Source organism: Tachysurus vachellii, chromosome 1, assembly GCF_030014155.1.
Source record: "Tachysurus vachellii isolate PV-2020 chromosome 1, HZAU_Pvac_v1, whole genome shotgun sequence".
Classification (NCBI taxonomy): domain Eukaryota; kingdom Metazoa; phylum Chordata; class Actinopteri; order Siluriformes; family Bagridae; genus Tachysurus; species Tachysurus vachellii.
Window position 1 is genome coordinate 38551967 of NC_083460.1, and position 22320 is coordinate 38574286.

The 22320-nt window shown below is 35.9% G+C and overlaps 2 protein-coding genes across 6 annotated transcripts; one reads left to right on the forward strand and one right to left on the reverse strand.

Moving 5' to 3' along the window:
• Nucleotides 1-875: 875 nt before the first annotated feature.
• Nucleotides 876-11067, forward strand: drd4b (dopamine receptor D4b). Of its 3 annotated transcripts, XM_060865392.1 has the most exons (6): nt 876-1485; nt 4951-5063; nt 5290-5882; nt 9835-10003; nt 10315-10429; nt 11016-11067. In XM_060865392.1, exons 1-6 carry the CDS (start codon nt 1249-1251, stop codon nt 11040-11042), a joined length of 1254 nt encoding a protein of 417 aa, XP_060721375.1. In that variant the 5' UTR covers nt 876-1248; the 3' UTR covers nt 11043-11067. The 3 variants fall into 3 exon arrangements, with proteins under 3 accessions (XP_060721375.1, XP_060721367.1, XP_060721382.1); XM_060865384.1 differs by lacking the exon at nt 11016-11067 and having other exon boundaries at nt 10315-10595; XM_060865399.1 differs by lacking the exon at nt 11016-11067 and having other exon boundaries at nt 9835-10448.
• A 4608-nt stretch (nt 11068-15675) lies between these two features.
• sirt3 (sirtuin 3) lies at nt 15676-22288 on the reverse strand. 3 transcript variants are annotated; one of them, XM_060865412.1, is made up of 8 exons: nt 22065-22288; nt 21228-21330; nt 20348-20509; nt 20020-20252; nt 19390-19490; nt 19097-19258; nt 17119-17323; nt 15676-15912 (listed from the first exon to the last, which is right to left on the reverse strand). In XM_060865412.1, the coding sequence occupies exons 1-8, from the start codon at nt 22138-22140 to the stop codon at nt 15875-15877; spliced, it is 1080 nt and encodes a 359-aa protein (XP_060721395.1). In that variant the 5' UTR covers nt 22141-22288; the 3' UTR covers nt 15676-15874. The 3 variants fall into 3 exon arrangements, with proteins under 3 accessions (XP_060721395.1, XP_060721410.1, XP_060721402.1); XM_060865419.1 differs by having other exon boundaries at nt 15681-15912; nt 17111-17323; nt 22065-22287; XM_060865427.1 differs by lacking the exon at nt 22065-22288 and having other exon boundaries at nt 21241-21331.
• Between the last annotated feature and the right edge of the window lie 32 nt (nt 22289-22320).

Consider the following 22320-nt stretch of genomic DNA (forward strand, 5'->3'; position numbering starts at 1 on the left):
TTTTAATTATGTGTACGAAATGTCAAGGACAGTTGTATATACTGAAATGCTTTTTGTGAGACTAATACAAAATATATACATAAGAAGATAATGGAAGAAGGAGAAGAGTGAAGATTATGTAAAAATGTTCAATATACATGCAGCGTACACTTGAGGAATCATTGTGAGGAACCTGCATATTCAAGCACGTATTTTATCAGCCAATCATGTAGCAGCAGTGCAATGCATACAATCATAGAGATACAGGGCAATTGCTTTAGTTAATTTTTGAATCAAACTTGAGATTAAAAGAAAAATCTGGTCTCTATGACTTTGATCATGGCATGATTGTAGGTACCAGATAGGCTGGTTTAAGTATTTTATAAACTGCTGAGCTTCTGGGATTTTCACACATAACATTCTTTAGAGTTTACACAGAATGGTGAAGAAAAAAAAAAAACATCCTGCAAATGAGCGAAAGAGAGATCTGAAAAATGGCCAGACTGGTTTGAACTGCCAGAAAAGATTCATTATCATAATTTACAATCCTGGTGAGTAGAAATACATCTCGCTATGCAGAAAATCTCGAGATGGATGGGCTACAACAGCAAAAGATAACACCATGCTTTACTCCTGTCAGCCAAGTACAGATATCTGAAGCCATCATGGTTGCAGAAACTGAACAGTTAAAGAAAGATTAAGGAAAATCATCTAATGCTTAATTAATGCATGTAGACAATCTTCTCCCCTCAAAGGGCTCTCTATCCACTTCACATGAAATCACCATCATCAGCATCATCACCTGCTTCTTTTTCTTCTTCTTCTTCACAACGTCATCACCGGATCACATGGAACCGTTAAATGATGTAAAGCTGTTCCTCCCACGCGGCGCACCTGAGCAGGATGTCTGAAAGCACTCACAACTTAGTGTGAGGGCGCAGAGTCTTCACAGCCCTCAGTGCGAAGCTTCTACGTGGTTCATCCAGCAAAAAAAAATCGCTTGCCTTTCACTGGACCAGCATATTCAAAATATAAAAGCGCGAGCAACGATTATATGTGACTTTACGCAGCAGTGCGTCAGGAGACATGGAGACATGGAGATCTGCTCATGAGCTGCAACGTTAGACATGGGGTAGTTCTTTCCTCCCCTCCCCCCAAAAAAGCGCGTCAGAAAGATGGTTGCGGATGTACCAAATGAACCTGATGTTTGGGTGAAGAAGACGCACTGGTTTGGATAAGAAAAGTTGTCCATGTCGATGAGGTTTCAGGATGAAGAACCTGAGCGAGCTGAATATCACCGCGCCGCACATCACGGTGCGCAACTTCCCGGCGCTTATATTCGGCATTTTTCTCATCGTAGTCATCATTTGCGGCAATGTCCTGGTCTGTCTTAGTGTTTACAGGGAAAAAGCTTTAAAGACCACGACCAATTACTTTATCGTAAGCCTGGCTGCGGCTGATCTTCTGCTGGCTGTCTTAGTGTTGCCGCTGTTCGTGTACGCCGAGGTAAGAGGCAAACGAGCAAATATATGTATATATGTGTGGACCTGGAATGCACAGGGTGAAGATAGTAAAAGTTTGAGTAAATTGTCGATAATATATCACCCAAAACAACTGCATAATATCCTAACTAAATGGCAGGGCTCCAGTCATTTTCAGTTATGTATTTTAAAAGCAAAGTGGTTTCTTTCTTTTTTATTTTAATAGAGAATTTTAAAACTGATAAGTGCCCATTTCTGGCCCCGCTTGTCCATTAGTCCATTAGCACTCTAAATGCAGAAGATTACTGGAAGATCTTTTAGAAATTCTTCACAATACCTTCATGAGGGAAGCATTAAAGCCAACCTTATCTTCTTAAAATATTAATGTGATTAAAAAGGCTATACTTTAATGAGAAATATTATTCGCTTATAAACTCTATGGCCTTTTTTTATTCTGTTCATACTTTCTTTGGGATAAGAATACATTTGGAATACTGAAAAATCTGAGAATGGAAAGAACATTCTTTAGTATGCTTAGTCCATTGGTTACCGTCATATCCGGCCTGACTGTTATGAGACCTTGAACATGTGCATGAAGGGGATTCATGCTCTGCTGGTTTCATGTTCCTAGTAACTGCAAAAGAGCCACTGTTGGGCCCTTTCCTGGGTTGTGTCCTATCTCACCTGTATTGCAAAAATGCCAGTCAGGTGAATAAACATAAACGTGTATAGGCACACAAAGTGGATATTGCATGTCTGGTGCTTTAACACCAAAATGTTTCAGACATTACTACAATTTCTGTATCATGACTCATAAAGAGTGGATTTTCAAGCAAAGTAATATTTATAGAGCATTTAGTTAATTTATGAATCATGGTCAAGATGAATCTGTAACCTACCCCAAGAACACGCGTACGTGGTGGTGACACACATTCTGAATATTATAGCAGTCTATTGCTGAACACACTCATACACGCACACACACACACACACACACACACACACAAACACACACACACATTCATGTACTCTTTCACACCTACTTGCATGGTTTTGAAGGAAACCGGAGAACCAGAACAAAACCACACAAAAACTAGGAAAACATCCAAAACTCCAAATAGACAGTTCCCCACACTCGGGATCAAACTAAGGACCATGGAGCTTAAAGTGTAATCTTATTTTACCTCATTTTATCCCATTTACCGTTTTGTATTGTTCTTTCTAAACTGAACTCTTACAGTAATGTGTTATAGTTTACACATAAAGATCCATACATGTCCTATAACCCTTCAATCTTGGACAAATGTTACAAGATTGACTCATTCGTTCAGTAAATGCTTTAAACCTGGTCAGGATCATGAGATCATATTCCGGGAGGCCAGGCTATCGCACATCATCATGTGCACCCATTTGTACACACATTGATGTAGGGGAAATTTAGAATAGCTACATGCATGTATTTGGGATTGGATATGAGGTGAACCTGCAGAAATCTGTAAAGACAGTAACCTGAGCCTGGCAAAATGTTTCCCTTGAAATTACCAATCCTTCATCGAGAATCTTCAATCCATTCTAATTTTATCATATTCACCTGCAAATAATCTTATTCTCAGTTACCAAGTTAGGCTTAAAGAACAGACATGAGCAAAGTATTTTAAAAAAACGGTATTATTACTTTACCTGAATTCACTCAAACTACGTGAAAAGTGTTAAAAAGGTTCAATAATGTTATAATTTTTCATTTTATTATAATAAATTGGACTGCATAGGTAACATTTTTTGACAAAGGACCAAGAGCGAGCATCTTAGTAATTTAAAAATAATATACATGGTAAAATAGTGACAATGGTGAAACGGTGACCACTCAAAATGCCTATATTGAACCTAAATAGCATCTAATATACGGTGCAAAATTTTGCATACACTTGGGACAAAAGACAAGAAATTTGATACAATGTTCAATTTCAGTACAGTTTCAGAGATGTTTCATCCAATCTCACAAATAAAAGATTTTTTTTTTATTCTTAAATTATTTCTATTTTTAACAGTCACAATAACATGTTTAAAAATTGATCTCCTCTGACCAGCTTCAAAGTAAAACGGGAAGTAAACTTTACTTTTGTTATTTCCTTATATTTTGGATTGTTTCATGTTTCACCATGCACCCATATTGTATTTTTTTATTTGTAAATTGTATAACAGAGTCCAGAATCCATGTGTACAAACTTTTGCATTCAACTATACAAATGACTAGAGACAGACATACAGAGAGAGATGCCTGGAAATACCTCTGTCCTGTTACGTGTTTATAATTTAATCCATTTATCTGATCCCATTAACCTTGGGTCACTAGCACAGATTTAATCTGTCTGCCCTGTTGCATAAAACAGGAGTTTAGTAATGCCTTAACAGACAAGATGAAAGTCAACCCTACTTTGAGGCTCCTTACAGTCATTCCACACACCTTTATGTATTACAAGGATTTCAGACAAAAACCGAGAAAATCCCTTAAATGGGGCATGAATGAAAAGATTAACCTTCACCCACTTGGTGTTTGTACACAGACAAATCCCTTGAGTGGCGCCGATACCTGCAAGTTTTATATAGCTAGGTTCCTAGAGTGAGAAAAATAAACACAGCAGGACTTAATAACACATTGTCTTAAACAAGTTGTTCAGGGGGAAAGAAAAAATATACAGATTTGACCTTTACCTCAGAGATATGTAAAAATTGAAGATAAAGAGCATCCAAAAGGAGTTAAGACACCAACATTAGACACAACAATATGTAGGATAATGAAAGCTTATGAGAAACTGCAGGCAGATGTGATCAAACACTTTTCCTAAACCATGCTGAGGTGTTCAGTATAAATGAACCAGTAGTATATAACTTAACTGAAGCCTATAGCAGAAGCCCAGTTTAAACTTGGAAACTGTTGATGTATAGTATATAGTATATTATACAGTAGATTGTATACTCTGTATATTATAGGTAACTGTTGGGCCTTATCCCAGTAAAAAGTATTTGATCAACTCCAACTGAGTACCTTGAAAAATATACTGTAGCCTAGTTGACTAAAATATGACAAAATGTTCCATGGTTCCGGCTGTTTCTCCAGCAGATCCTATATTTTAGCTATTCATAGGCACTCAGCTCAACGCAGCTCTTCGGACCTCAGAGGATGGCACAAAGAGTTTTATTTTTTTCACCTAATTTGGTCTGATTAGAAAATTCACAACATGGCTTAGTAAATATAAGGTGACAATGAAAACAGAGTGTTCAAATGATTGGACAGAGAATGGAGTATGGGTTCATTCTCTGCTAATCGAAATGGAACGATACCACCAAAGTGTTTACCTATAGCCATGGTCTAGTCACTATTTGTTAAGCTTTAAAATGATAAAGACGTACCCCTGTTGTAGATGAATGCATTGAGGTGTGCTTATGGCAAATAAGGAACTAGTTTTAGATTAGACTATATTCTGTCTAGTTTCAGGGTGGTGTCTGGTCCTTGAACACGGTCATCTGTGATGGGTTGATGGCTATGGATGTGATGCTTTGCACAGCCTCTATATTCAACCTATGTGCAATCAGCGTTGACAGGTTTGCATTTTCATTTTATGTATATCTAACATATCCAGGAACATATTTTCTTAGTGTTTATGAATAGCTTAATTGGCCATGGAAAGGTTCTGTAAAATGTAGCAAAATAGCACTTTTTAGAAGTTGAACTGTATAGAAAAAATTGGAATTTGTCATCATGACCCCAAACAGCTCTCTATATGTGTATATTGAAAGTTCTGGTTTAACATCTGTGCATTATTGACAGGTTCATCGCAGTGTCTGTCCCACTGAACTATAACCGAAGGCATGTGGACCATCGGCAAATCGTTTTACTTTCGGGCACTTGGCTCCTTGCCTTAGCTGTGGCCTCCCCCATAATTTTTGGCATAAACAATGTCCCAAACCGTGACCCAACAGTGTGCAAGTTGGAGGATGACAACTATGTAGTGTACTCTTCTGTCTGCTCTTTTTTCATCCCGTGCCCCATTATGCTCCTGCTGTACTGTGGGATGTTCTATGGCCTCCGTCGCTGGGAGGAGGCCCGGAAGGCCAAGCTGAGGAAGAGTATCCAGGCCTGCTGTAAGCTTCAGCATGCCGCTGCTGCTGCCGCTCTTCCGCCGCTGGCAGCCTTGCCAACCCCTATGCCTGCGTTGCCTCGCGTCATCCAGCAAGACTTGGCTCAGTGTAACGTGGATGAGCTTGATGACGACATGCGGCCAAGCTGCCCCTTACCACCAGAGTACAGCACCATTCATACTGTTGCCTACGCTGAGTTTCAAAGCACAGCCCAAAGAAAGAAGAGGGCCAAGATCAATGGCAGAGAGCGGAAAGCCATGAAGGTCCTACCTGTCGTTGTGGGTAAGTGTTCAAGGATAATCAAGGATGGCTTTAAACAAATATGGGTAATGCAGTATGTATGCATGTCTTTCAGTAGAGCAGATATAGCCCATATATAGATTCAGGGACCTACCAATAAAGCAGGGATCTTCAAACTTATCCACAAATCCTATGGCTATAGGCTTTCATTCCAGCCAAATAGGAGGCACATTTGACAGCTGATTGTAGACCAAGATGAGCTGAATATACAAGTGGAATTGGCTGAAACCTCTTCATAAATAGCAATACTTTTAAGATTGTACTTTCCCCACAAATGTTTCCTTTTTAGAACTATTTTGTCATGTTAGCTTATCCTAAATGTCTAGCTGACATACATAGTATTTAAAACACAATATTATTTTTAACATTCTAACCATTAATAACAAAAAATCCTTTAAGATATCCTACCAGGTTAGCATATATTAGCTAGCTGGCAATTTTAGCCCCAATATTTATGAATATGGCTTAAAATCCAATCTGATTACCTCTTTTTTGCCAGCTGGATTTTTACTAGCAAATATTATGAACATTTATTATGAATCAAAAATCCAGTTAGCAGTTATTTCATGTTAGCTAGTGCTAGCAGTAAAGAACATTCTCATCTGTGAGTATGAATTAAAAAATTGTATTTGAAATCCTGTCACTTGACTCACTTTATTTCATGTTAGCTATTGCAGTAAATATCAGTTCTGAATATAATTTTTAAAATCTCCTGCAACCCCTTTCAAAATGGTGCATGTTACCTAACATCCTACTAGTGAAGATTATATATAGTTTATATTCATAATTAGGTAGCTGGTTAGGTGTAGCATTGACCTTGAACATTTATTATCATTTAGCTCAGGTTAGCTAGTTTAAATGGGTGTCTTAGCAGTGATAAGCATGAATATTTAAAAATATGGCAAACATCCTGTCAAGTAGGAGTTATCTCATGTTACATAGTGAAGGTTATAAACATTTATGAATGAATAATTAATTGAATATAATCGTAAATTCTGTCAGAATTTTCTTGAAAGCTCTCGAAGCCTGAAGCTCTTGAAAGTTATCTAGATACAAAATATGTGGAAAATAAATAGCAGCATTTATCTAATAGAAGTTATCCATATATGGACAGAGCTGCATACCCTTTACCATATATGGATTTAATGGCACATTCACATTTCCATATATGGACTCAAAGACATGACTGCTTTGGTCTACAGTCTAAAGAAAGATACTGTTTTTGTTGTTGTTGTGGTTTTTTTGTACTGTACCATGCAACATAATTTTTTAATAAGTCTTTAATAAAGATGTCAGCTGACAATCATTTCTTAATAAACTTAAAAAAATATCTTGATAAACTACCAGAGGCAATGCGCAATTTTGTATAATGTAATCGTGAAGCTATATGCAGATACTGTGATGGGCTGGAAACCCGGAAACTCTCTGCATAAATAATTTGAGTCATTCTGTGACTCATGTCGGCAAGATAGATTAAATTTTTTATGAATACTGCTTTGAGCAGATTTTGTATACAAGCATATTAGTCTTTCACAAAAATATATATATATATATATATCCACACACACAAATATAACTTACTGTAGAACCCAGATGTTAAATGTCACATTATTTCTATTTCTAAATGGATTAAACTACGAACTATGCTAAATAGACTAAACTACCTGCACCCTGTAAATTCTTAATCTTTTAAATGCATACCTCAATCTTACCTATTACCTTCATTATATTTGTTTGGGTTTAAAAGGTAAAAATTCACATCATCACTATCCAGCCATCACTCACTCGCAATATTAACCCAATAGCAAGGATAAACAAAGATAAATAACAGGTTACATAATGCCCCAGTTGGATTAAGTAGGTTACTCAGTTTGGTATCATTTCAGTGAAAAACTCAAATATTCACTCATCTCTAATTCTGATCCTGGAAACGTTGGCTGTGTCTAAAGAGAAGCTGAGTGATGTTCACTGTAGAGAGAATAATAAACACACTTAATGAAGACAAACCTGAAAAAAAAACAAAAAACAAACTGACACATACACCTCAGTGTACTCCTGTTATTTTCTTTATATTAAACCCGTCTCGTGGCTTAGTGGTTAGCACGTTCGCCTCACACCTCCAGGGTTGGGGGTTCGGTTCCCGCCTTGTGTGTGGAGTTTTCATGTTCTCCCTGTGCCTCGGGGGTTTCCTCCGGGTACTCCGGTTTCCTCCCCCTGTCCAAAGACATGCATGGTAGGTTGATTGGCATGTCTGGAAAATTGTCCGTAGTGTGTGATTGCGTGAGTGAATGAGAGTGTGTGTGTGCCCTGCGATGGGTTGGCACTCCGTCCAAGGTGTATCCTGCCTTGATGCCCGATGAAGCTTGAGATAGGCACAGGCTCCCCGTGACCCGAGGTGGTTCAGATAAGCGGTAGAAAATGAATGAATGAATGAATGAACCCGTCTCCTGACCCATGTCTTCCCACAGTTCAAATCATCTCATGATTCAGAATGAAAAATAATTGTAATCACACCTATGATAGAGGTGACACCTTTAAATGAAACACAGACCAAGCTGTCAGATTCAGATAGCGTGTTCTGCATTCACACTCCTCACCATTTTCTACTTAAAGCTATGTTTTCACGGTGTGTCAAACTTTTTACAACCTGGAGTCATTTAAACAGCTTTTTCATTTTTACCTTATTCATTTTTTAATAAGTAAATTACCTGATTATATCTAACACTTAATTTTTCCTCATAGGTCACAATGATGAAGTTTTTTATAATAAGAAATTAATACTTGGGCCTGAGGTTATTGAGGTCTCCCTCTACACAAGCTCTCGAGTCTGTTTTACACACTATAGTTAGTCAGTGCATTGTAGTGCCATGCAATACAGAGTCCAATATTACTTTACTTTCAGTATACCTAAAAAAAAAATCATGTCACTGGATGCAGGATGTATAAGATACTTCTCCATATTTCGAAACATGATCTTACCTTTTATACAACCTGGGCCAATAAATATGAGACAGATAGCATTTGAATCTTTGATTTAGCATGAATTATTTGAATAATTCCCCGAAAAGGCCTGAAGCAATTCTTCCTTATAATACATGATACCAGATATATACAGCATGCATTACATCAAAATGGGCATCCATCCAGTTTAATCAACAATTTCATTTACAGGTCATATACAAAAGATGAGACCAACTGAATGCTAATAATTCGTGTCCGAACCCTGGAGATTACTTAAAATACGTCATATTTCAACGTCACATTTGCTGTATCAGAGTCCAACCCCATTAGTGGATATTTATAGGAATCCCATCATCATTTTTTTAAATAATTTAGCATGACATACATAAGACTCATTCATAAATCCAATTTATGCATACGGACCATGCTTTTCATGACATTATTTGAATTTGGACACTAAGGTCATGTTCACAATGGGCTCATGTGCCGCAGTTGCATAATGCAGAATAAAAATGTGTGTCGCCAGTGGCATTACTGAATTATCTAAAGCTTTTTGTGCAAACTGTGCTGTAATGCGGGCTAATTCTAAGACTCAGACTTCTCATCCTTTATAAGAAGGGAAGGGGGGCATACTGCGGTCAAAGCATGCTGCCTTTTCGTGTTTTGCTCCACGATTATGAAATGACATAATGTGTATCTCTTTCCTGATGCTTGACTAAATAAACACTCAGAGTCTTTCCATGACTTCAACTGAACACAAATAAACGCTGTGTATTCAAAGTTTAGGGATTAAGTCTAAAAGATACAGTACATCAGTATTAGTGAGAGGAAAATTTTACACACAAATCAATGGAAGTACGACTGGCTGAATCAGTGTTATGAAATCATGATGTAAGTTATTTTACTTTATATTCACATTTCCATATATGGACTCAAAGTGAATCACATTTCATTTAATTCTCTTTGTCTCCAGGTGCCTTCCTTTTCTGTTGGACTCCATTCTTCGTGGTCCATACCACACGGGCCCTGTGTGAGACATGTGAAATCTCACACTACCTAATGAGCACAGTGACATGGCTGGGATATGTGAACAGTGCGCTCAACCCCATCATCTATACCGTCTTCAACACTGAGTTCCGCAGGTTTTTCCAAAAGTTTCTACAAAGCACCTGCTGTTACTCGGCTAGCAGAATGGATGAGACTATAATGATGCCATGAACTATTGTAAAGAACGTGCATACTGTAAAAGATTTTAAAAAAACAAAAAACACACATTTGTATGCACGTTTATAAAGCGGTGCCAATTATCATGTACACACGACTATGAAGCTATACACACTGGTCATTTTATCAGGACCTACAACAAATTCCAATAATAACCAATTATATTGTATCTGATGGTATGCAGAATTAGTCAGCTGACCTTTACTCTGCCTATAAATATTATTCTCAGTGCTGCAGTGGTGATGGTCATGTGGTGGTTCTTCACTGATGCAACAAAGTATAAAAAGGGAGCTGACAACTATTCAAATATACAGAAGGTTTCTATGATAAAATCGATAAAGACGGTAAGAACTAAAAAACAGAGCGGTTGCTGTATTAAGCATCAGCTTGCTGTAGCTAATCCCATTTTGTTGCTTTTTTTTTTTTTACAGTATATCAGACTGTTGCCAATACTTTATATGCCTTCGAAAACAAACTGTATATTTGGCCATTGAATTAAATGTGCCTAATATTTACCAGATCCACATTTCCTGTGGAGATCATTTTAAGTAAATATACATATGATGTATACTCATCTGATGACTGAGATTTGTTTTATTCGATTTTTGTTGTGCTTGACTAGCTGATTTTAATTAAATAAGCATTGCGGCACTTTTATTAGATATCCTTGAAGGATAGTATATAAGGAATACAATACTTGAAGCCATGCTGCTACAGAAAAATAAAAATACATATATATTTTATATATATATATATATATATATATAAATATAATTAAAAAAAAAAATAACAGTAGCTCAATACAAAGCAGTGTAATCAAATATATGTCATGTTGCATTAAATGTTAGATTAGAAATTTAGTCACTTACATTATATCAGCTGTAAACAATCAGTTCCTCACCAGTCTCCTTTTTTTTCTCTCTCTTGAAGATAACATGCAACTGGTCATGTTACTGAGAAGCCCTTCTGAAGATTTTCCATCGGTGCTAAAACTTACTGACTTTTAACAAAGCGCTGACACTGGAGACTCCTTCCCTCTGGCATGTTACCTAAATGTCTTTTTTAAAAAGAGCTTATTGATGACAATACAATTTCCTGTTAAATAACTTTGTTTTTGTATTAGTATTGGTATTATTAGCATTATATAATGTGCCATACACTTGTTGCTCTAGAAACAATAGCATATTAGAATGAGCGCATTAATATAAAGCTGAGATTTGAAATAAAGTCAGAGCTGGTTTTATAATCAAATGAAACCCCCTTTGGACCAATCGGAATGGAGAATTCGGCAGCGTTTTCGTATATCACAAAAATATTTTAAATATTTATGTATAGAACCTGAATAAAAAACAGTTACATGACTGAATAGAATACTAACAGTTTTTAGCTGTTCATACTGTGAAATGAAAAAGGTGAAAAGGTATGAAAAGATATTTGGACAGTTCTGACTGGTTACAACTCTGTAATGAAGTTTAAAATCTGTTACGTGCGTTCCAAGACAAGGCTTAACATGCAGTATGGATGTAGTAAAACATCAGAAACTGTCTAATTAACTACTCTAAAAGTCTGTCACATTTCCAGTGGAATGTATTAAATGGCATATCGTATTCTGAGACCGGGAACCTTTACAGAAGCCACACTTTTTCATTTCTTGTTGAATAATAGATCAAATGTCTGATCAAGTGAAGCAATGTCAGTTTGCTGAACTGGCTGGTTGGAGAAAATGTGACCTTCGAACCACGTTTAACAGTTTCTTTGTGAAGTGAGGAGCTTAATCATATCCCAGAAGACATTTGTATATAACCTTCAACTATTTACTACAATTCTACACTATTATTACTTTAATGAGTGCTGAATAAAGCTATTTATTAAACCCTGCTATTACTCAAATTTCCAACTGAGAGACCGTTTGGTATCAGCTTAGCATGTGTTACTTACTCACTTCCCAGACTGGTATAAAAGACACCAAAGTGGAGTGAAAACCAGGCTAAGATCTGGTTAGACAAGCTAATCAACATGCTAAATCTTAGCAAACACTTTCACTGATCGTCCTTTAAGGTTACTTAATGAATGATTATGAATAATTAAGGTTACATGTATCCAAATATGACAATATATCCAATACATGAACATGTTTAATATGAAATGTCACACTAATGTTAGCTTCTCTCTTCTTGCACTAACTTTGCATCTAACGCTAGAACCAGCGATACTTTAATAGACTAGTGAAAAAAAGCTGTATTGTAAGTGTAAAATTTGTGTAAGAATTGTGAATTAGCAACAACTAGCAACTTCTTTACAAGTGAAGTTAGCACGCTGGTGTATCTTGAGCTTTTTCCTTACATGAAACAGATTTTAATCTCATAAACAACATGAACCACAAACTGAGTTTTTACTAAACTGAAGTAGAGCATTAGCAGAATATTGCCTTCCTGGAATGCAGTTTAATGTACTTTAAAGAGTACTTACTGTACTCGATGAGCAGACTGTTTAGGCATGTGCATTAAGATGGCTGGACTTCGTAATGATCATCAGTTACTGGATGTTTGTACCTATTTTAAGCCCAAGATCCAGCTTTGCCAGCTGCATTTGGGCTATTTGTGTGAATCCTTCTACCATTATGTCACCGTATAACAGCTTTAACAGTTAATATCTTGGTTCATGGAGAAGACAGATGTAAACGATTCTGTACAAAGGTTGTGTTACATCCTGGATATCTTTTTTTTTTGGCTGTTTTTTACTTATCCATCCACCCATGTGTAATGACACAAAGTTTTCAAGCTTCCCACTGAAGTGTGAAGGGAGCAGGTCATGCTTTTGTAGCTCATTAAAACCTGACATATCTGTGAGTCAGTTATCTGTGAATAGATAAACACAGATTTCTCACTTCCCAAAGCTCAGCTGCTCCATCTTAAGTGCTTCGGATAAATTTAGAGTGTTGGCTTGTGAAGTGCAAAATCTTTATAACAACTTGTCAGTGTATGATGTCAATGGTTTATAAGGTTTAAATGGGTCTTTGTAGTCAGTAACAGTCTACAGACTTTGTGCCTGTGGTAATCAGTTTGTGTTTATGTTGCTCAGTGAAAATTTCAGAGAATGTGTGTCAATAACAATCAATAAAGGTTAGAGACTTATTGTCTTTAGTCGCCAGTGGTAGTCTAGAGACGTTGTATCAATGGAAGGAAAATGGAAAATAGAGAGATTTGTGTCTGTTTCTCAATGAAAATGGATAGAATTTGTATATATGGTAGTCAGTAACAATCTAGAGGCTTTGTGTATGTGTTTCTCAATTCAATTTTAGAGATTTATTTTCTTTAGTAGTCAGTGATAGTCTAGAGTCTTTGGGTCTAGGTTAATCCATATAGAGACTTTGTGTCTATGGTAGTGAGTGAGAGAAGATGATAAGGTATCAGAATAACAATAAGACCTCTCTCACTTTCTTCAAAGTAGACTTCAAAGTAAAAAAATAAATCACAGACAGGTTGGTGTGGTGTGGTGCAATCTGATGAAAAGTGGAGTAAATGCTAACATGGTAACCTGCGACCATTTCTCTTATAACACAGCATTTCGCCAACAGTGACACTGTATATTAATGAAGGACTGGCATGAAATCTAATGTAACCTTTATTCCTTTTCGAGGTACATTTAATGTTGTGGAACATCTGTTAGACCCACAAGTTAGTCCCTGTTTTTACTTACGGTATATTTGGTTTCCTCACCAACTTTTGCTTTCTTGAAGATAATAAGACAAAAATACATTCTAAACTCTAAACTCTTCTCTCCTGAAGTCTTTCTATTGGTTGAAATATTTTACCTCAAATCTTTACCTCTGACTGTTAGAAATCACCGAAAATGGAGCCTCTTTCAGACTGTTGCGTCTCATTCAGCTCAATCGTGTACACAAGCTGGCACACTGGTAAGGACCCTGGCTCATGATACATTGGGACACTCATGACTCATGACCATGTAGTGCATGTATTTTCTGACATGTATGAAGTACATTTAGAGCTTCAGCAACAATAACAATCTACTTAGATTTGTAGAGTCAGTTAGCTGAGATTCTTCAGAAAATATGAAGTCACTTCTAGTAGTGAACACAGCAGTGCATTGTGTGATTTTCTGTGTGGGATCTGTTCACTGGATGGATTTCGTAATTGAGAGACACAAGCTTTAAAACGTCCGATTCCTTGAACAGTGCCCTGGTGACTGAACTACTCATTGAAAATATGTTTATTATTAGCTGTGTATTATACATCCGCCAAGTATAAGTAGTATAGAAGTGATAACGTATCCGAATGAACGCATTAATATACAGCTGTCAGTTGAAGTCAGTTTGTGTTTAGATCAACACCTTCTCATTCAGCATTGAGAATTCAGTTTAAGTAAAAATGATTGTTTTTTCAACAATCCTTTAGATTTTGTTTTTTACTGGGCAATCTAAGCAAGAGATACATTTTCCCTCAAACTACAAGCTCACCGAATGGAGACTCAGAAGATGGTGAAAGCACGTTATGGCAGCACTCCTGACAGCTTAAGCTGCCTTCCTCAAATCTGGAGTGGTGACTAAGGAGCTTTATCTCAAAGCAACAGAGAGAAGAAGGGGTGATATTTATCTGTGTTCGGTCCACTCAAGTGCGATTTAGCTTAGGTGCTCAAAGACCCCGAGTCAGAGGTGGGTAAAAGTTTGTCATCTGATGATATTTTTGGTGTATACTGTTGAAATGAACCAAAGAGCTTTAATACCAGTTCCATTTTACAGAAAATCATTTTAATGAGTAATTAATAAAAGAATCAAAAAGTCGATAATAAGATTATCAAAGGCAAACTTACATCTAACTTTAATCCTCTAAAATCTTATAATTTTTTATAAACAGAAGTTTTGTCTTGGATTTCTGCATAATCCCGTTTTCCTGTTTTTTTTCTATTCCCAAATGACACTTCTTAAGATCTTTCAGTCTTCTTTAAATGAATGAATTATTGAAAGATTTTGAACTGTATGACCTTTTTCATGCCTTGGGTCTGACTTAACAAAGCAAACAAATGTGTTTGAAATTATTAGATACAGTACCTTAAATGAGGTACATTCAAATCAACTAACTAGAACAGGCCCACTTCCAAAGAAATAACAGTTATTATGGCTATTATTAATTGCTTTCACGTTTAAACTCTATGCAGTAATGTTTGCTTCTCAGTAGGAAAACAATTAAATGAACACAGAGGTCTATTTTTCATGCAAAAACCATTATATCCACACAGACCCAGATGAAAATGGTGAAAATGTGATGCAATGAAGTAACAAACATGTGCACAGTCTACACATATATATATATATATATTACACCCTACTCGCTTCATTGCACGACTTTATTATTTTGCTTCTCGGAGTGACAGAAGTAGAGCTCCTATTTTGGTATATTTTAGTTTTTTAGGGCAGCGCTGTGGATTTTGCTGATATTCAGATCTTTTCTTAGTCCACCCTAAATATAGGCCAGAATTCCGCTTTGGGAAGGAAGACAACAGGAAAGTGACAACTTCCAGAGATTTTAATATTAATATATAGGAATAAAAACATTTCCTGAAAACAATGTCACATTTAAAACAGCTCATCGTGCACACCATTATCCATATGAACATAGTACCCATAGTTCCATATGAACGCCGAGGCTGTAAAACATTAGTGTTCATTAAACTTCGACTCTGTAGAGGTTGTCATGGTGCCTTGGACGTCGAGCTGAGACACATCACAGCCACGAAATGACTGAGAGGATGCGACAAATGAAGCTAGTCTCTCACATCCGCGTAGTCATTCCTCTCTCGTCTTTGAAGCCTGCAGAAGAAATGGAAAGCACTGTAGGTTCTGTGATGTCTGATAGTTCTCTCTCATTTCCTGCCTTTTTCACACCAGAGAAGCTTCACCTCCACTACGTTCTTTACAAGCATCCATCCTGAGTGTGGTGAAGCTGAGCCTTATTATTATTATTTTATTTTTATTTTGTTTGTATAATAAGTGTTTCTCAAGATGCATTGTGATGTTAAAGCTATAAAATTGGGTTTATTGTACACAGATAATTTCAATTAATTAACTATTTAAAGTTAATCCCTGGCTTTGTTGTTTTCCTCATATTATTATTTAACTAATTATAGCTAAAATAAATTAAGTGAATGATGAACACATGAATACTATTATTGTTACTTTACTTTATTGTATCTATCTTTACTTTCTACAAGTATACTGTGGATAGATAGATAGATAGATAGATAGATAGATAGATAGATAGATAGATAGATAGATAGATAGATAGATCTGAATTTAATTTAATTTAATGTTATAAAGATAAACAATAATTGTAAATACAATGCAAAACCAGTGTTGTTGTTGGCGTTCGTATGGTTAATGATTTATTAAATACTTTATTAAAAAATGTAAATATTGCAAGTGCCATGAAATTAAAATAATGACTCTGATGGGGAAAATCCAGAAATCTCAGAAACCTGCTTTTCTTTTTCATTCATTTCAGATTTAAATACAAAATTGTTCATTAGGAATTATATTTAATTATATTAGCAACTACTATCTAAAAAAAGTAGAATTTTTGACATATTTACATAAAATTTAGATGGTGTAAGTATTTGTTCCATTCCATTTGTGCTGTACATTTGAACACCTACAGGCTCCATAGGTTTGTGCCGAATTAATTTTCATTTAATTTATTTATTATGTGTTTGATTAAAAATTCCATCTGAACATGTGCTTCAATGAAAGGGATATAGTTCTATATTGTTTTATTACACAATTGGCATGGGAACAAGAAATCTTGAATACTATAAATTTAAGTTATTGAACATTTCTTATTTTGTTGTTAAATTTATTTATTTCTTACTCAATGACCCACTGGTATTTCTATAGTACGTCTTGGATTAACATAGACCTGTGTTAAACCACTGGCATACCACTGTCTACATATACTTCAAATCTGCACATGTAAATTTGGATATAGATCTCAAAATTATTCAGCATCACTGACCTTCTGACCTTCATCAGCCATAAGAGTTTCCAGCTCAGGCATCCAGCCCAAAGCGTCTGCCAGGTTCCTGACGCCACTCACTACATCACCCAGCTCTACCACGTCACTGTGCCGTGAAGGGCCCCAGGCAAAGGGTCCCACCAGATCACGGTTTATAAGGAGGCGAGACACAGAATCTCGCACAGCTCCGGATAAGCTGGCAAACGGTTCCACCTGCAGAGAAGCAGCAGTTAGAAAGAACTAAACAGTGACATCTGCTAGCCAAACTGGGTAACTACACGGCATGGCCCTTAGGGCCAAAAAAGATTATACAACAGAAGCATAAAGAGTACGTTTGCTCCTTAAATCAAGTTTGTATACATGACTGTTTTTATCTGTTTTTACAGTTAGTGGAATTGTGGATTGATCCAGATTCTACTGTGTATCTGTATTTTAAACAAATAGTTTATTTGAATAGTATATTTAATTTACTCACTCACTCTCACTCATTTTCTACCGCTTATCCGAACTACCTCGGGTCACGGGGAGCCTGTGTCATCTCAGGCGTCATCGGGCATCAAGGCAGGATACACCCTGGACGGAGTGCCAAGCCATCGCAGGGCACACCCACTCTCATTCACTCACACAACCACACACTACGGACAATTTTCCAGAGATGCCAATCAACCTACCATGCATGTCTTTGGACCGGGGAAGGAAACCGGAGTACCCGGAGGAAACCCCCAAGGCACGGGAGAACATGCAAACTCCACACACACAAGGCGGAGGCGGGAATCGAACCCCCTATATTTAATTTATATATATATTTTTAAAATTTTATTTATTTATTTATTTTTTTAAATGCACATACAATCGTCTCAGAAAACAACAAAAAAAATTTAATTTTAAATATTGTGCTACTACATGATGAGAGGGAATGAATAAAATGTGTTATTTTAAATGAAATATACTATACAAATAAACTGTTTGTTTAAAATACAGATACACAGTATGGATAAATCCAGATATATATATATTTGGTTCAGACAAAATTGTTTTACCTTTCTGTCATTTCCTGCTACGTCTTACTACTTACAAGTAGCACTTGGTGATAAGTTCCTTTTTATGTGACCCTAAATATTGTTAAATTATATTATACAGGATATTATACTATAGTATATTTAAACAAAATTTAGATATATAAAAAGTGTTAAAAAATAGACCTATATAAACAGAAAAACAAACAAATAAATACAAACAAATAGAATGAAAAGGAATGTCAGAATTTGGTTTAGAAAAATGTACAATAAATTATATTACTATGTTTAGTATTAAAAACAATACATAATACTAATAATACTAATATTACAATGAGTGCTAATAATAGTATATATGCAAAATAAATGATATATTAATTAATTAATATGAAATAAAAATATTTTAATAAAATTAAGGCAAAAAAACCTACAATTATACCATCAGAGTAAGATAAAAAAAAAAATAGAATTACAAAATATAACAAAAACAGAATCCAGTATTATTAAATGAAGCATCGATAAATAAAAATGAACATTTCAAATAAAACATAATAAAACAAAGTAAATCAAAATATAAGATTAATGCCATGCAAAACAAATCAATAAATGAAATAATACATTTTATAAATGAATAAATAATAAATTAAATCTCAAATAAAATGAAATCAAACCAAGAATCAACATAGGAAAAAAAGGAAAAGAATATATATTTTATAAAAGAAAATAGAAAGATCAGTGGAGTACCAAAATAGATAGATAATTTAAAAAGATGGTTCAACTGCCAAATACTGTAAATAAAAATATCTAAAAAAAAAAAAAGATATTAATTTAAATATTGTTAAAATATTTGATTTTGTATGTGATTAAATTAAAATAAGCTCTTATTGGTATTTACAAGCTCCAGCAACAGTTTCCCTGTAAACTCAGAAGGATGGAGTGGTGATAACATGATCACAGAGTCTTCGCTCACCTCTAAAGATGTTCCCATTACAATCAGTAAGTCTGCCATGGGGAAGTCGGTGAGGTAGAAGAAAAAGTTCTGCGGCAGTTCTTCACCAAAAAACACGATGTCAGGCTTGATGACTCCTCTACACTGAGAGCAGTGAGGAACTGTTCCTTCCATTATATCACTCTAGAAAAGACAATATTTCACACAACCTTCAAACGTGATTCGGTACGAAAGAGGAAAGACGTCAAATTATCTGTCTTTCTCTTTATAACCTGATGAGTTTACAAAGTAATACGATGTAATACGACACTCACGCGTAGCTCTTCACCTTGGTATTCTCGTAGGCAAACCGTGCACGTGGCTGTCGCAAAGGTCCCATGTGCTTCCACTAACTTCTCAGCTGGGATTCCTGCCACTATAGATAGATAGATAGATAGATAGATAGATAGATAGATAGATAGATAGATAGATAGATAGATAGATAGATAGATAGATAGATAGATAGATAGATAGATAGATAGATAGATAGATAGATAGATAGATAGAGCTATGTGTCTGTCTGTCTTTCTTTCTGTCTATCTATCTATCTGTCTGTCTGTCTGTCTATCTATCTATCTATCTATCTATCTATCTATCTATCTATCTATCTATCTGGCTGTCCATCTATCTGCCTATCATCCATCCACCCATCCATGTATCAATCCATCCATCCCTCCATCCATCCATCCATCCATCCATCCATCTATCTATCTATCTATCTATCTATCTATCTATCTATCTATCTATCTATCTATCTATCTATCTATCTATCTATCTATATCTAGCCCTGTGTTTACATCGATCAGTGGAGGTGTTTATCACTGTATGGATTTATATTGTCTCAATTTCATAAAGAGTGTTAATAATTCTGGAGCTGACTGTTTATTTAAAGTCTAGAAACTCACTCCTCTCTAGTCCATCAATGTTCTGAGTGTACATCCTGAGCAGCTGGCCTTTGTCATGAAGCAGCCGGATGAAGTAGTGTGTCAGATTGGGACGATAATTCCCTGGATACAACTCTTTAGCCAAGGCAAAGAAAGGTTGAGGGTTGTGATGGAAATAGTTAATCTCAAATATGGCCTCTGCATAGGGAAGGTTATACTTTTGAAGGTTGTCGTAAAGGCCACTTCCAGGTGACCTGTCAGAAGAGATGGATGAAGGAAATTAGTAAAAAATAAGAGTAATTGGACTTGCTGTAATCATGTTATAATCAGTGCTTCTTCACATGGTTACCTGAAATCTGGAATTCCACTTGGAGTACTAATCCCTGCTCCGGCCATCACCACAATCCGTTTGAACTCTCGTTCTCTGATTCCTTTCGCAATGTCCTCTAAAGTCATAATCTGTTTCGAACCGTCATGGCCTCCTCCAAAAAAACTTCTAAGGAAGCTTTTCCTACACCAAAACAATAATAAAGGAAAGGAATGATATTTACATTTACAAGCTACACATTATGAACAAACATTTGTGGACACCTGACCTTCACCTTCATATGTAGTTCTTCCCCAAACTGAAGCACACAGCTATATAGAATGTATATGATTGCTGTAGATGTACAATTCCCCTTCATTGAAGATAAGAGGCCCAAACTGAATCTGTTATAGTATGACAATGTTCCTGTGCACAAAGCACAAATCTCCATGAAGACACTGTATGTTAATGTTGGAGTGGAAGAACTCGAGTGTCCTGCACAGAACCCTGACTCTGACTCAACCCCACTGAACTGAACACCTTTGGGATGAACTGGAACACTTGAGTGAACACCAGACCTCCTCACTCTTTTACAACATCAGTGTCTGATCTCACTAACGCTCTTGTAGATGCATGAAAACAAATCCACACAGACACGCTCCAACATCTAGTGAAAAACCTTCTCGGAAGAGAAGAGTGGAGCTGATTATAATAACAACTCTAGAATGAGCTGTTCATCAAGCACATATGAGTGTGAGGGTCCTTATAAAAGCTTAGTGGGTAAGGCGTTAGACTACAGATCGGAAGGTCATAAGTTCAAATCCCAGGTCCACCCAGCTGCTCAGTTGTATAAATGGAAATAAATTGTAAGTCACTCTGGATAATGGTGTCTGCTAAATGACAGAAATGTACATGTATTTACCAACATCCCAAACCTGGGTGTACATGTCCTTCCTGGTCCAGCTTTTGAACACCGAGAAATTTGTCTGAAACCTTCCTGTGGTCAAGATGAATCCATGATAGACCTAAAAGTTGAGCAGCCAGTAAACACAGAACATTTCCCAACAGGAGGTTTACCTTACAAATGAATTATGAAAATATTTAATTATTATAAATTTTTACATTTATAATAAATTAAATTATTATTTATATATAAATATTATAAATTATTTATAATAAATAAATTATTAAATTTATTATCATTTGTGCCATGTCTGAGAAGACAGTCTAGGTGCAGAAGATGTTATAAACACAGTCTATGTGTTGAAGATGTTATAAACACAGTCTAGGTGCAGAAGATGTTATAAACACAGTCTAGGTGCAGAAGATGTTATAAACACAGTCTAGGTGCAGAAGATGTTATAAACACAGTCTATGTGTTGAAGATGTTATAAACACAGTCTAGGTGCAGAAGATGTTATAAACACAGTCTAGGTGCAGAAGATGTTATAAACACAGTCTAGGTGCAGAAGATGTTATAAACACAGTCTAGGTGCAGAAGATGTTATAAACACAGTCTAGGTGCAGAAGATATTATAAACACAGTCTAGGTGCAGAAGATGTTATAAACACAGTCTAGGTGCAGAAGATGTTATAAACACAGTCTATGTGTTGAAGATGTTATAAACACAGTCTAGGTGCAGAAGATGTTATAAACACAGTCTAGGTGCAGAAGATGTTATAAACACAGTCTACAGTATGTGTTGAAGATGTTATAAACACAGTCTAGGTGCAGATGTTCACTTATTTATAACTTTACCTTTGCCTGTAAATATTCCTCCATTATTTTTGATATTTATAGTACACCGTCTCAGTAAAATCAGCAATGAGGTCATGTTGTTGGGATTAACAAAATAACGCTGATAATCCAGATTATTACAGTGTATACATAATATGTCACACAGTATTTAATATATTACAAAAATATAAATCGAGTCCAACAGAACTGTTGTGGTTATTCTAATGACGCTTAATGGCGCTTTACCGTAATACCTGAAATAAATACACAGCTAATG

Excerpts from the sequence above, each read along its gene's own strand:
- drd4b (XM_060865384.1), top strand. The coding sequence starts at position 1,249 with ATGAAGAACCTGAGCGAGCTGAATATCACCGCGCCGCACATCACGGTG. Across the intron at positions 5,064-5,289 it reads TGTGCAATCAGCGTTGACAG|GTTCATCGCAGTGTCTGTCC; the intron begins GTTTGCATTTTC and ends CATTATTGACAG. Across the intron at positions 5,883-9,834 it reads GGTCCTACCTGTCGTTGTGG|GTGCCTTCCTTTTCTGTTGG; the intron begins GTAAGTGTTCAA and ends CTTTGTCTCCAG.
- sirt3 (XM_060865412.1), bottom strand. The coding sequence starts at position 22,140 with ATGACCTCATTGCTGATTTTACTGAGACGGTGTACTATAAATATCAAA. Across the intron at positions 19,491-20,019 it reads CATTGATGGACTAGAGAGGA|TGGCAGGAATCCCAGCTGAG; the intron begins GTGAGTTTCTAG and ends ATCTATCTATAG. Across the intron at positions 19,259-19,389 it reads ACCAAGGTGAAGAGCTACGC|AGTGATATAATGGAAGGAAC; the intron begins GTGAGTGTCGTA and ends TGTCTTTTCTAG.